The sequence below is a fragment of the Cariama cristata genome, unplaced genomic scaffold (genome assembly GCF_000690535.1).
Source record: "Cariama cristata isolate BGI_N322 unplaced genomic scaffold, ASM69053v1 scaffold7651, whole genome shotgun sequence".
Classification (NCBI taxonomy): Eukaryota; Metazoa; Chordata; class Aves; order Cariamiformes; family Cariamidae; genus Cariama; species Cariama cristata.
In genome coordinates, this window is record NW_009598624.1 from 41,376 (window position 1) to 53,577 (window position 12,202).

The 12,202-nt window shown below is 43.6% G+C and overlaps 1 protein-coding gene across 1 annotated transcript in view; it reads right to left on the reverse strand.

The window, feature by feature from the left end:
- The window catches only part of NPAS2 (neuronal PAS domain protein 2), a gene marked incomplete at its 3' end in the record, with an annotated part of 47,898 nt that extends 40,317 nt beyond the window's left edge, over window positions 1–7,581 (reverse strand). Inside the window, exons 1-2 of the mRNA XM_009709365.1 lie at window positions 7,550–7,581; window positions 2,145–2,293 (exon numbers count right to left, since the gene is read on the reverse strand). Coding sequence (XP_009707667.1) covers window positions 2,145–2,293; window positions 7,550–7,581 — 181 coding nt within the window. The remainder of the gene's footprint in view (window positions 1–2,144; window positions 2,294–7,549) is intronic.
- Between the last annotated feature and the right edge of the window lie 4,621 nt (window positions 7,582–12,202).

Sequence of the window (12,202 nt, forward strand, 5' to 3'; positions counted from 1 at the left end):
TCCTATTGATTAACACTTCCAGAGCATGTAATACCCAACGGTCCCTATTCAGAGCACATAGGCAAACTGGCCAGAGAAATACAAATGGCTAAATGATATTAAAGACAGGAAATTTATATCAGTGCCTGTGCATATTGTCACCTAGAAAGAAACCAAAGCCTCCGTTCAGGCTTTATTAGTGGAGATGCAGCCGTCTGCTTCTACCAGCTCGTTTGACGTGCTTTCTGTGCTGCTGGGGGCTGTCACGGATAGCACGGCGGCTCTCCACAGACCTCATGGTCTTATATGGAGGTTTCAAAACCAGACTAAGGAAAAAGAGAGATCAGCCCATTAAATTTTTATTATATAATTTCAGAATATAGGATACTTTCAGCAGATCCATAGCTGGGAAAAGCTGATGTACATGAAACAGTGACTGTTAGAAGAATTACTTGAGATTTGGGAGATTCTGTGGATTATAAAGAAGGAGGCTGTTTATGAAGAAAAAAATCTGAAAATTGACCTCCTTCTCCACTATGACTAAAATCTCGGTTTAGCCTACTAAATGGAAGGGAAATACGATTGAATAAACCAGATCCAAAGTATGCTGAAGATAATCAACATTTTTAAACAGTGATGCTTTGTATTATATTGTGTGACTGCTAATCTAGTTTAAAAATAGATAACATTTGCTTTTTTTAACAAGTGCACAAAACCCAGTCACAGTTTGACCCAATTGCTGCGGAAGATTTTGTGACTGTTAGTTTTCCTTTACCTAGTTGTTCTTCCAGAAATGAAGTGCCTTTTTGGAGTAAATTATTTGGGCTATTGGCTACACTTATCTACACTTACTCAAATCTCGTGTGATTGTTCCTTGCTTGGCTTTATAACTGAGCATATTCACATTTTCCTTTACTCTGCCTTGGGCAGCCAAAAAAGAAAAAAAAAGGTATGTTATTACTGTCATTTTTTAATAGGTATATACAATTATTAAGCTTTGAGATGTCCTAGTAATGCCCTCCTGTATGAAATCATCTTGTCTGTGGCAAAAATTCATTTAAGGAGAAACTGCGCTCTAACAACAGAACCGCTATAATAATTTCCTCAATAAGTTTGCCGTTTGTGACTCCATTGTGTTTGGAGTCATGACAGAAGAGGCTTTATGGTGTTTTCCGTTTCACCCAGTGCTTTCCAGGGAGTGCAGATGGGAGGTACTAGATGAGCAAAGGAGAGCCAGGTGATGTGGTGCATCAGCTCATGAGACCCCTTTCTGCTTTGTGGGACCAGGGACGTTCCCCGTGGTCACCCACTGAAGCCTCTTCCTCACAGAGGCAGAGCAAGAGAGCCCCATTTTAAACCAGTGACCTGATTTACAAGGGAGAAGCGTTTCAGTTGTCTGCTGCTGGTGGATGTCCATGCGTCAGGGAGCCCACAGTGCATGTTCCTCTCACTAACTAGCAACTAGACCAACCAGCGTCAGAAATCTCCTCTGCCCTCTGTGAGGGTACATTTCTAAGGGATTTAACTGTCACTGCTGCGTGCATTATAAAAAATAAACTCCTCGCTTCCCAAGGCTGAACTTTACTATTGCAACTGCACGCTCTGCAAATGTGACGTAGCTTCTGTTGTGTAAACTGGGTGAAGCACATCAGCTATCTGTGGATGCAATTTGCTGAAGCCGACTTCAAAAATTGGGGCCTTTTCTGGTCTGAGTTTTCTGCTCGTTGTGGAAAATTGAGTCCTACACAGTCTGCTGAGGAGAAGGGGGGCTGAAAAGATCACTTCCCTGCATTTTTCTGCAGAGAAGCTAGGGCGAATGCTTTGTTCTGCTCAGAATACTGCAAATTTCAAGGAAGGGAATCTTTCCTCTGGCCCCAAATCTCTCTTCTTCACGTGTGCTGCAGGGCACTGCTGCCCTCCTTCCCTTGGTTCCTGCCATTCGCCTCCTTCTCTAGCAGGTTGAGAGTCATGCTCAACTAAAAAGCAGCTGAGGAGATGCATTTGGGCAGCACAGTGCCTGCAAATGATCTTTTTTGATGAGATAGGAAAAAAATACCTTATGTTGGCACTTTTAGGCCCCTTGAGCCATTCTGATAATCACTGAAGGAAACAGGATATTGTAGTAACCGTCTGGCAAGTGCATGAAGAGCTGCAGTAAATCTTACCATTGTGTTTCTGCAGAAAGCCAATGACTTTTTCCAGCACAGTAGTTTTGTCCATTTTGCGAGTGTTGCCTGGGAGCATGGAGCTGAGCTCTTTGATGAGAACATTGAACTGATCGCGCCTCTTCTTCTCAGACTTGTTACGTGAAGCCCTGTAGACAGGGGAAAAAAAAAAAGATGAGCAGACCAAGAGGAAAAATCATCATGTACCTGCTCTTTGCGTTGTACACGCATAGAAATTAGCTTGCTGTGTGCCTCAGCATGTGAAGATTGACACTGGCCTCCAGCAAAGCTGCAGAGACAAGTAGGAGGTGACTGTTCCTACCTCCTGCTCTTGTCTTTGAGCCCCATTTCGAGTCTGGTGAGAAGATGGAGGCTCTGCTCGCCCCTCTGTGATGCCTCTGGATGCTCTGGTCAAGCCTATCAGGCTGGCATTAAGCCTTTAGGTGAAGGAGCTCTGCCCATCTCCTAGGTATGTGTAGGATCTTGAAAGTTCACACAGCCTCTGAGGAGGCACTCAGAGCAAGAAGAAATACTGTCACAACAGTAAAATTGTCCATAAAGAAGAAGAGTGGGGACTGGTAAAACTGTGGGTCATACCCATCTGTGCAGTCTTAACAGGAGAGAGGGACCCAGTTCTGCAGCTCAGCCATTGCATTGGAGCTGGGTCCACCTAGAGGGACCTGCCCGCTTTGGTCACTGGTCCTCTGGCTACCTCCAGGCTGGCTTACAGAGAGGAATTGGGCTGTTGTCGTCCGGTCACTCGGATCAGGCACCTCAGTAGAGGTTGCTGCAGCTCCCATCCAGTTCGTATGCCATGTAGTTCAGTCTTCTTCCCAAGGTGACAAGGGAAAGTAGGAGGTAGGGCATCAGCATGTCTCATCCCAGCACGGACCGGGTCTGAGGCTGGGATGTGTTCCCAGACCTGGGGGCTCAGAACTGCTAAAGGGTTGCCCTGCTTGCCCCTAACCTCTGTGTGCCACTGGGCAAATCGCTGAAGGTCATGGGGCCCCGACTCTTCTTTATGTGTAAAACAGGGATGCTGCAGCTTTCTTCACCAGTCTCATCTGTTTAGCTTGCAGACTCCTCAGAGAGAGCCTGTTTCTGCTGCTGTGTTTGAACAGCTCGGAGGAAGAAAGGACCTGATTTCATTTGAGGTGTTTTGGTACCATCATAATACTGTCATTAAGGCTGTTGATAATCTTTTCAGCATGTGCACTTTATTTTCTTTAAAATTATATGTCAACCTATACACAAGCAAGTGTTTTCTGATTTGTTCTCATGAATACAACAGTCATCCTACTTGGAGGGTATTGCCCAGATTTCTGTAGCCATGAGAAAACAGAAATAAATATAACCCAGAAGGTTTGTTTGTTCTGAAAGGTCCTCAAGCAGACAAGATTTGCCTTGCTAATTACGTAAAGATCTAAAAATCTGGTTACATGTAGACAGAAAAGAAAAGCCAAGAGGCTGGTTTGCACTCTGAGTTTCTCAGTCCCAACTAACTCTGCTGTACCTCATAAGCAGCTCTGGATGCACAGTGCTGAAAATCAGAGCAAAATTTAGCCCAGCATCTACATCCCCCCAAGGACCGGGATGGCAATAAACATTTTCAGCAGAGAAATCACTGCAGAGGCTTCTGGATGTTACTACTGACAGAGGGGTAATTTTTGTTTGTCTTGCTCTCAACCCTGAACACACTTGGAGAGACACTGGATAGAAGCCAACACTTGATTATTTTACAGCTTTGAACACAAGAGATTGGGTGGATACTGCCTGACTGATTTCAGCCTGTTCTTATTACACTGCAAAAGGCTGTCAGAACAAGATGTGAAAAGCTCCAGCCTTATCCTATTTCTGTACAGTTCAAGGGGACGTTCAGAACATCAACATTTTACTTCCTCATAATTCAATCCTCGGTTCATTTTAAGCTCAAAGGGTCTTGATCACCCTGAAAATAAAATAAAACACCAATCGTCTATAGGGAAAGTGTTGCTTTTTCCAAAAAAATAAAGATGCCGTGACAGAAATATAAAGAATCTATTTTTAACACTTGACATTTTATTGACAAAGGAAATATAAAAACTCCTCTAGTGGAAATAACTCTACCAAGATCTGAATCGATGATCACAGTAAAATCTTAAAAAGGAAAAAAATGAGGAAGAAAACCACAATTAGGTCATCTAAACTATCCCTGCACAGTTGTAAATGCTTTGTTCAGTCCAGTTGTAAATGTCTTAAATAATGCAGTTTTCATCACTTCCCTTGGAAGATTATTCCCTAGCCTTGCTTACTTCATTGCTAGGGCATATCATTTACAGTAAGCCAAAACAGTCTCTGCCTTAATTCCATGCTATTCGTCCCAGTTCTCCTCCCTCTTTGCTACTCAAAAAAAATACAGCATATCCAAGGGGAAGAGAGAGACACAGTATGAATAAAATCTGGATTTTTAGTGAATACAACTAAAGGCAATGCAGGACAGCTTGAATTCAGAATGATCAAAATCACCCATTTAAAATGTATTCTAAATAGCCATTTTCCTTCTCTTATATATTTGCTGCTTATTGTCTTAAAAAAGAGACTGATACTTGCTGAGTAGTAGCCATTACATCTCGCTGATTTACAATGAAATGTGGCTTTACACTAAATTTCATATTTCTTTTTGCTGTTCAGTGGGATATACTGTATATGCATCAAAGCAAGAAACCATACCACATATCTTTGTTCAGCTTCTTAAATTTACTTTTTATTGGAGTGGAAAATAGCAGGTGATAGTCCTTATTTATTAAGCACTTACTTATGGTTTACTTCAAGCTGGTTTTCTCTGCAATTTGTATTTCAATTGAGTTGCAAAAAAAATTATTTTAAAATAATTTACTATTAAAGCAAGCTGAAAGAAAAGCTGATAGAGAAAAAAGTGCACAAAGCATGCTTTTTGTTTAAAAGGAATAAGTCTATAAAACAAAGTAAGCCTCATCTAGCATCAAAGAACTGAAAAAAAAATTATGGTTTCTGATCTCCAGATGATCAGAAGACCTCAAAGAGGTCTTCGATGCCCCCAAGTGTGGTTGCCACCATATCCATACTGTAGTCCTCAGGTCTTTGGAGTGAACTAGTGCCTTTAGGCAGTCAGAGGATGCAGAATGGGGTTCAAAATAACCAGTGTGCTGAAGGAAAAGCTATACATCTTGGCCAAATACTAAACCCTCGGTGCAGGGGTGGGAGCGCAGGTGCCTCTCCTTGGGAGAGGATGGATCCTCTTCTCATGTCCATATAATACAACCTGTATGTGCCTAATAAATTGCAGCAGATAGTAAATGGGGTGTGTGTGTGTGTCTAACCTGAGAAACCCAGCTCCTGGCTTGGGTCCATCCCTAAAGAGTTAGATTCAGAAATTTCCCATCTCACCTACTTTTAACTCAAAAAATGAAAGAAGGGAACAATTTTTCTTGGCTTTTTTATCCCGTCTCACATTTCTCAGCACTGAGGGACCCGGTCCTTTTACCGAATAGAAAAAAAAAACCAAAGAAAGCGTTTCCCTTGCAGCACGGGACAGATGAGAGTCCTCAGTTTTCAAGACACAACAGCAAAATGTTCAGCTAATGGCTTCTCCCAAGTTTGACTCTCTTTAAAGTTTTGGAAGAAATCCTGTAGCTTTAAAATGAATCTGAGTGGTTTTACTATACTGTAGCAACTTCAGACTTTCATGAAGCCTCTCTTTATTTCAAACTTAAATTCAAATTTAAATTTATTTCTAAAAAGCAAAATGGACTTAAATTACAATTTAAAGAAGCTATTTCCTTTTTTCATTTTCAAAGTTATAATTTTTTTATCCACTTGGATAGAGGCCTGCCCCAGGATATGACAAAAATTCCCTCCAGGAACAAACAGCATGAAAACCATACCAGATGGTGATGACAATCGCTGATAGCGAGGATACGTGTTATCCTATTTTTGTCCTATATGCATTCATTTAATGTGGCTTTTTTTTTTTTTAAACAATTAGCGCACAAATATCTTGAAGATAATCAGGCCTCAAGCCTGTGAAGCGGCGATGCAATGTGGGCTCCCTTCCCCTGCTCCCCGCCTGCCCTGTTCCTGGGGCTCTGAGGAAGCGGGACACCTCCCGCCACACTGCACCCTCTCCGAAGAGCCGTCTCTTTGCGATGTGACATGGCGGTGGGAGGCATCCCTTCCCCAAATCCACCTCCTCCCCTGGCCCCAGGTGCCTGCCGACGGTTGGGCAGAGCCGCACGCAGAGCCGTACCCCACGTCGGCCTTCTCCTGGGCATGAAGCCCTCCATGAAGAGAAGCAGCAGCAGCGGCCTGGCTCTGGGGGCTGGCGGGCCCCTGGCCTCAGGGGATCACCCCTCACAGGCCTAAGGGGGGGCAGTTAGGTCAGCACTTTGGTCCCGGTAGCAAAGGCAGGCCTTCTGCAGCCTGAGCGTGCATATGGTAAGGGGAGAGAGCAAAGGGGAAATGTTGAGCTCGGTTGCAGCCTGTGCTGACCTATATTGGTGAGAAAAAGCTGCGGGGAGGAAAGAAGTGGAGAAGGAATCAGAAGAGATGAAACTGGATCAACTAGTTGTGCCTGGACTGGAAATACTCTCGTTAGAGGGAACCAAGGGGGAAAATGCGGGCAACCCACGGCTCCCTCTAAAGCAATTAAACTGTAGGCTGTGTTATTGATAACACATCCAGAAAAAAACCCCTCAAATGCTTCCAAACAGCTTTTCTGCAGATGCCAGTCAGATCTGACGGTTATTAAGAGTTTTATTGCCACAGGTCTTCTGCCTTAAAACACACCCTTTCCCTCCCCACAAAGTGTTCACAACAAATTCCCGCCAACCGGGACTTGATGATGGAGTGCAGAATGTATGGGAGTAAAGGTTTGTGCCGGTTTAGGGCTGACACAGCACTTTTTGTGGTCTTTCTCTGCTCTGAAGGTAACTTCTGGGTGTTTTCATTACTTTGAGACAGACAGGCTTTGCTGAATAAATGACCATCATAATAGGGAAAAAACCTCACTTTTCCAGTTCTTTTTCTTTTGCAAAATGTGTTTTATAAAAAACTAACATCTTTATGCACTCGAGAAGCTCAGATGATGTATTATAGCAGCAGGACTACATTGTTGGTTCTTCAGTTCTTGTGTTCTGCAGTAATGTGAAGAAAACGATCAATGCTTTGGCTTTTTTGACATTTTCCACAGGAAGCATTGCTATGTTATTTTCTTCTTACAGGGTAGCCAAGAACAGGAATCTGTGAGATGGCAGTTTTTCAAGTTGTGCTTGGCTGTATTTTACTCTCTCTCTGATTAATTGATTATGGATAAAACAGCTTCTGCGGCAACAAACAGTATCAAGCTCATCACAAGTTAAACAGAGAGTTATAAAAGAAAAAGTGCTCACCTCTTTGCCCTGTCTTTCTCATCTTCATCCATTAGATTGTCTAAGCAGTTTTTTCTGTTGAAGGAATGCAAGAATCATTATGAACTGTCGCTTTGTTAGCTCTACTTGCAGGTTAATCTCAGAGTCACTCTATTTCATTTTAATAACAGAGTGATGATAACCAGGTCAGATAAATGTGTCAGCAGTGCTTTATGCCACAGTCCTTGATTTTAGGAAACATCCACTGTGGATAATGCTATTCCTGAGCATCACACTAGCCTCAGAGCCTCCAGCCAGGGATCAAGGCTCCCAGGCACAACATGGTGCACCAGCACAGTACAAAATCAGCCACTTCTTGGGGGATTTTTTTGTGTTGAGGTTACTCTCTGCAAACTTGCAGGCTGGATGAAGCCTGAGGTCTGCCCAAGTTGAAAAGGCATTTTCAGTGCCCTCATGTTCCCCCAAAAACCATCCCCAGTGCAAGAGCCGGCATCACCTATGCCTCTGACTTGTCAGGTGGAGCTTCCTACTGGGAGGTTTTTTGTCGTCCTTATGGACCCTGACCCGAAGACAAAAGAGATGGTAGTGACTCTACTGAATTATTACACCACAAATTCAAAGTGTCCTCATGAATCCCACTGCCTAAGCCACACTGTGAAAAACCCCTCCCATAGCCCAGACAGACTGCCTGCCTGGCAGTGCCGGCACTGAGCGTGGGGACCGCACCATCCCCATCACTCTTCGCTATTCTTCACCAAAATATTGTGACGTGCCATCGGGTTTATAGTCCAGTTGCTCTGACAGTTTGAGCTGTATGGTGAATAGTGCCGGCATGGAGCGTGGGGACCGCGCCATCCCCATCACTCTGCTATTCTTCACCAAAATGTTGTGACGTGCCATCAGGTTTATAGTCCAATTGCTCTGACAGTTTGAGCTGTATGGTGAAAGTACTCTGAGCACAAGATGTGTCCATAAAGCCACAGAGTAAAAGGGGGTAAATTGGGAAAATTAAGTAAATTTGTCTAGGCAAGGTGAAGGGAAAAATATAAGAGTAGCTCAGCTGAAGGCTGAGATTCTCAGAAACACTTGTCGCTAGCTCACTGCCCACCCTCCTTTGCTCCATGGCCTTATGAGAAAGCGATGCTTAAGCTGTAACCGCTTCAGCCCAAGGAGGACGCCCTGTGCTGCTGCAGCCTCTCATGGCACCTCGCGCCCATGTCAGGCACAAAAGCCTTGTGCTGCTGCACCCCACACAAATATTTTCCAAACTGGCAGCACAATGCCGCTACAAACCCTGGATATTGTCAAAGCGTCATTTTCAAAGCAGCGGTTTAATGACAGGCATGTTAACGTTCGTTTTCAAAAATCAATGTTTCTCATTTAATGAGTCCTCGACATGCAAGACATGAATAAAATTGGGGGAGGAGGGAAGTTAATTGCTAGGCATTATTTAAGTCCATGGTATTTTCCACATGAGTCACACATAAATTTGTCTGTTTAAAGAATATTTTATGAAAAAACAGGAGTGAAAACTTATTGATAGTAAGAACAGTGGATAAATTCCCTCCTTCTGCTACTAGTTCTTCCACAGCAATATTCCACCTGCTCATTGCTCAACAGTTAGCTAAGAACATGAAAATACCCTGTAATTTTTTACCAAATATAAGAGCAATGAGGAATTAAAGCCATGGGTCACTGATTGAAGGGTAAAACTACTACTTCATGGCATTCAGCTCATTGATGGAGGAGTATAAATAGGAAATATGAAGGCCGAGGGACTGGCTTTTTTAGTAATAACTGGCAAACTTAAGTTGCTGAATTCTATTATACAGAGCAAAATAACAAATAATACCATGCAGTTGTTAGATGTTTTTTCAGACATTTATTTGGCCTTGCAAAACAGCCAAGTCAGCCATATCATAATTTTAGACTAGGAAAATTTATAGACCCAGTTAAATTTTATTTATCAGTGTTTTACAATTCCTTTACGTATTTGCCTAGTCCCAGAATCAGACTGCTGGCCCACCAAGTGTGTTTTCAAATAATTCAGGCCGAAATGTAGTGACAAAATTCAGTGGTTTTTGTTGTTATTTGCTCACTTATTGCAACCAAAATGTTCACCTATGTTATTCAAGAATAAAGAAGGCATCGGCAATGTGTCAAGGGTTAGCATTTAGGATTTTGCTCGCTTTCTTTGCTAGACCTTTGCTCAAAATGCTCTGTTGCATGCACCCTTGTTGAATCTAGGGTATGACAAGCAAAATAGGGCAGTGTCAGCAGAAGAAGTCACTTTTTCTGAATCCCTGAAGGTCGTCTTCTACTGCACCAAGGCCTCCTCTAGTTGTAACAGATTCCCAGTAGAAAGCAGGAATACGGGGACAAGAGCTCTGAGGAAGGATGGGGGTGGATGGGACAGTCAGCATCACTGCTGCTCCGCCGTGGATGTTTTGGAGAGACACAATGTACCTAATGGAAAGGAGCTTCCTGAAGCTGTACCCTATAAACCACCAAGGAATTACATTGCCAGGAAGCCTCTACCCCTTACGAAAGAGCAACAGGTCTAACTGGTCTGTTCTGCCAAGGATTTGGCTAGATCTGTAAAGCAATTCATGGCCAGCTTCCAGTAAACAAGGTTTCTCACTGACTGACATGAAATTCTGGACCTGCTGTGCTGTTGCTAGTGTTAGACAATATCTAATTGTCATTTTGCTTCTGTTTGCTCACACAGCAAAATCTCCAGAGCATCGTAAGCATTGCTAACAGCATTTGCCAGTACATATGTACAATATGAAATTAAAACTGTCCCCAATAAAATAGATAAGGCAGAGTATACAACTGTTGCGAACTGGTACTGCCATCCCTCACCTGAGCCACACCAGGTGCTGGCTTACACCTGGAGGAGAAACCCATGGCATGGAGCTTAGATATGTGCTTAGTGCAAACTGCTTGCTTTACGTTATCCTCCCAGTCCCTCAGCTGGGAGGGTCCCAAATAGCAAACTGGAAATCTATGCTCTCATCTCCATCAGTGCCTGATTTAGGAGGCAATTCTGGCTCGTTGCAATGATGGAGACAGTAAATGCCATGGCTCTATGCCACGGTTCCCCAGCAAAGAGGTGACATAAAAAAAGTGGCACAAGGGTTTCTCAAAATTTGAACAGTCCTTTCATGGTGACAAAGAGAATTTGGAAACTTATGGGTAACAATATTGCATGACATAACTCTGGCCAATGGAGTATTTAGCAGTGACTGTTACATTTGGAGGTTCATTAATATCATCGTTATCAACCAGGAGTGAAGACTATCACTCAAAAAGATGGGAACCACCTGGAATAAGGAGGAGAAAGCTCATGTACTCCCATCAGGGTGGTACTCATAGACAGATGATACACAGAAAGATGCATATCCACAAGTGGGGAAAAGTGGCATTTTGGAAACAAAAGACTGGCTAAAACTGTTAACAGGGTACCTCTGGCTTAGTTATCAGATGGAGAATTATAGCTCAAACACTGCTCCCCCCCTTCATTCATACAATGAGCAGTTGCTCAGGAAAGAAGTAATTCAGGCAGAGTGCCAGCTCGCTCCAGGGACTCTCCAGAAGAAAGGTTGCACATGTTTATTTTGATACAGTCTATTCCCAGTGGACACAGAGCTTGCACTATAAAATTCATCTGGCACTGATCACCTTATCCTGCGCTAGAAGCATGTTTTTTAGTGAGTTAAACTACTGCTCTTCTGTGTGGGTGAGGTTGGTTTCTCTCCTTCCTGCCCTACTGCTCATAAGGATATGCTATCAAATGACTGACACTCAAATGTCAGGTCACCTGTTGATTTCCCACTAAGTTGCCATGTGGCCAGCTAATCTCAGTTCCTACAAATCAGCCTGACATTTAACAAGAATTTTTAATCATATTTGTTTAACTCAGCTGAACTAAACCAGAGATGTAAATTTCTTTTAGAGGTCCTGGGATGAGCCTGGGGAAGCCTGGTGAGAAATCACAGTGCTTGTGCTCCTCTGACCCACCGTTGGGCAGCTGTGGGGAAAGACTGGACTTTTCCTCCCCTTCCCTCTCCGACATGGTCGGGTGTCTGCCTCCACCACCCCACAGGCCTGCTTGGGGTATTCAGCCACTTGTCCTGTATAGGACATACTCAGCCCTGGGGCCAGATGTGCTGCCCGCCATACCCTGGTGTTGCTTCCCATCCACTATGGACAAACCTGAGCCCTCCCTCGGAGCTCACTCTCAGACCTCTTAGGATGCTGGTACAATACCACCATCCTAAGTAAAGATGATGATATTGCACTTGGAGAGCAATCCTCTCACAGACAGGGAATGGACAAAGGTTGTATGGAAAATTGGGACAGTGGGAAGGTACATCTTGAACTATCTTCTGGCCTCTGGGAAGACCTTCCCCAGCAACTGTTACCTTTGTGAGGAGGGAAGAAAAAGAGCAACAGGATGGAGGGTAGACATGCCCCCCTGCCTTCCACACACATTGCTCAGCCTCCAATGTTCATCTCTGCTGAGTGTTGCTTCTGCAAGACGCTGAGTGCTGCCTCAACAGGGAGTTACTCTGCATTTCCCTCTTTGAAGGGGAGGAAAGAGGCTGTTAGTGAAGAGCTTGGTGTTATAAAGGAGGCATGCAGGTATGTTCAGTGATTTGGGATTTAAAG